This window comes from Etheostoma cragini, chromosome 5, assembly GCF_013103735.1.
Source record: "Etheostoma cragini isolate CJK2018 chromosome 5, CSU_Ecrag_1.0, whole genome shotgun sequence".
Lineage (NCBI taxonomy): Eukaryota > Metazoa > Chordata > Actinopteri > Perciformes > Percidae > Etheostoma > Etheostoma cragini.
The window spans coordinates 16,627,811-16,630,413 of record NC_048411.1 but is presented as its reverse complement, the minus strand read 5'-3'; the positions used below and the strand labels follow the sequence as shown (position 1 = coordinate 16,630,413).

The window sequence follows — 2,603 nt, the reverse complement described above, 5'->3', positions numbered from 1 at the left end:
AGACAACTATGAGACAGGGGTTGTTCCTGCTCGGCCTCCGGCGGGTCTTTACCGTCCTGCTCGAGTTCCAGAGGGTTCCGCCTTCGCCACTGCCCTCACCCCCGGTTCCCGAGCCCCCCTGCCATCAGTTCCCGAGCCCCCCTGTCGGCTGTTCCAGCGCACCTGTTTTTGCCTCCGTTTGCCCTCCCTCCTCTGGCTCCCCTTTGCCCTCCCTGGGTTCACTTTTGTTCGATTGATTTTGGTTTTTCTTCGTTTGTGCATGCCAGCCTTCCGCGGGAGACCTTATGTTGCAAGTCTTTTGTTTAATAAAATTCATCTAGGCTACTCTGCAGTTTTGGGTCCAAGCCTCGCATTACACTTAGGCTACTCTTTTGTTACTCTTATTTCACCTTGAATTTGACTGTAAGCAACTGCAATTTAAATCCCCTGAGGGGATCAATCCTATTCTGATTTAGTTAATAGTGTGTGGAGGTATGTTTGAGCGCGCACGGGGACGAGCACTTCTCCCTTCATTTATTCAACCAACACCAGAGAGAAGCTCGTACACGCGCTCCAGCAGCCGCGCGTCTCTTCTTCTCTTCTCTCTCCCTGTGTCTGTGAGCGCGCGGGAGCGAGCGTCATGATCCAAGGACGGTCCGCGGGCTCGCGAGCTTCAGGTCATCTGGAAGTCCGCGAGCATCAACAGACACCGACTACCCGAGACAACATTTAAAATATGAACTGATGAATTCAGTAGAAAAGACAAATATGTAAATGTTTTTTTGCCGCTGCTGAATGAAACGACACGGTGAATCAACAGGACGAGGCGCGAGACGGTATCAACAATGTCAACCGGGTTTGTCGTTTAAACTGTGAATGAAAAACATTTTATCCGTCAATGAAGAAGCGAGGACTTTCACCTTCACCTTTGGTGTGAAACGGTAAGCGCACGGAACAAAAAAACGTCACCAGAGATTTTGAACGGTTCAACATTTGATGTATTGGACTAATTAAAAACAAAAACATTTCACCTGAAAGACCCGAGACACCGGACAGAACCGGAGGAGGAAAAAGCTGACGGTACCGGGCTGACACCGGAACGCTGGGAGGGATCACCGTGATTTAAATAAATCACAGACGGTGAAATCAACAGGAGACCGAGTGAACGACGCAGCTTTGTAACGGAATTCTGACCCGTGGGGCGGAACAATTATTGTTTTTTAATTTGAAAAACCTGCAGGAGAGACAGAACCGGCTGTAAACAGTAAGTCATGATTTAGGCTACTACATGTATTTAGCCCATATATGATCTGTATTGTCATTAATTTAACAGGGCCTAATTAATTCATACAATCATTGATTAATAAGCAGTCCCTCGAGATCACCTCTCCTTTTAATAAAACTCAACACGTTTACTTTTCTTGATCAGACATTTAGAATTTGACCATTTTATGTGAATTCATCCTTTGAACATCTTGCCAACGATTTTATTTCTTCCTCTGCTCTTTTTAGATTACATTCTCTTTAAATTCTAGATGCATAATAATAGTTGTGAATAATAGTTCTTCAGCAAGATACATTAAAGGAAATTGAAAACTGATTTCTGACATTAATTCTTTAAGTGAGAAATAAAAATGTAAACATAACTCTGAGAAGTAGTTACATATGATTACATGGATTAACTCATATACTAAGATTAAAGTCAGAATACTGAGGGAATAAAGTTTGTTAAAGAACCAATCAGTGATCTACAAGTAAAATATGTTTTTCGGTGGGCGTGGCTTTACTTCGCCGTCATTCGCAAAATGATGGACAGGTGTGTTAGTTTTTAAAAGATTGACATTTACAAGGATTCACTTGCATGGTGAATATTTCATGTCAAGTGACTTTGGTGGTTTTCTGATCTTAGATTGGACGGCTAGTCTAAAATGGAGGAAGCTATCATAGCCATTTTGATGCCCTAAGCAACAATTTTGTGCCCCCAACCCCGTAAATCATCCATAAATACAAACTTAAAAGCAGAATTAGGCTACACAAGTAACCAATTGTCTTCAATAAAGCAAAGACTTAGAAGCAGGAAAGTCACACAATTTTACTTTACTTTGTAAACACATTATGTAGAACAGCTAAAACAAACACATTCAAGTATTGACAAGTTCATAATATTGTCAAGATAAACCAAAGAGTTTTTGCTGTGTATCTGTCCCTAAAGTGCTGCAGCAGGTTGAGGATGGTTGGTCAAGGCTTGGTACTGTTATGGAGTTTACAGACCTGCTGGCTGGCTTCGTTGGATGTGTGCCTGAACTGCTTTTGAGATGGTTGCTCGTTGTCTGTATCTTCCTCTTGGCCACGTGCTTCTCCTTGTACACATCTCAGCATTGACCCTGCCTTAATTTAGAAATACGAAGAAAAAGGATCTGAATAGAAAGAGGCACAATATTCAAACAAAGAAACTGCACTATTTATCAACTATTTGATAAATCAAATATAATATAAAAGCATAATATAATTAATTGCAATATTGCACACAATTGAACAATAATATTTGCTTTATCCATCCATCCATCCATCTTCGACCGCTTATCCGGTATCGGGTCGCGGGGGCAGCAGCTCCAGCAGGGGAC

The 2,603-nt window shown here is 42.0% G+C and overlaps 1 protein-coding gene across 4 annotated transcripts in view; it reads left to right on the top strand.

Annotated features, from left to right (window-relative positions):
* The first annotated feature begins 602 nt into the window (after positions 1-602).
* The window catches only part of grin1b (glutamate receptor, ionotropic, N-methyl D-aspartate 1b), a 44,709-nt gene continuing 42,708 nt past the window's right edge, over positions 603-2,603 (top strand). For all 4 annotated transcript variants that reach the window (XM_034872003.1, XM_034872002.1, XM_034872001.1 and 1 more), the window contains exon 1: positions 603-1,243. In XM_034872003.1, the coding sequence (XP_034727894.1) occupies position 1,243 (1 nt within the window). In that variant the 5' untranslated portion in view covers positions 603-1,242. The remainder of the gene's footprint in view (positions 1,244-2,603) is intronic.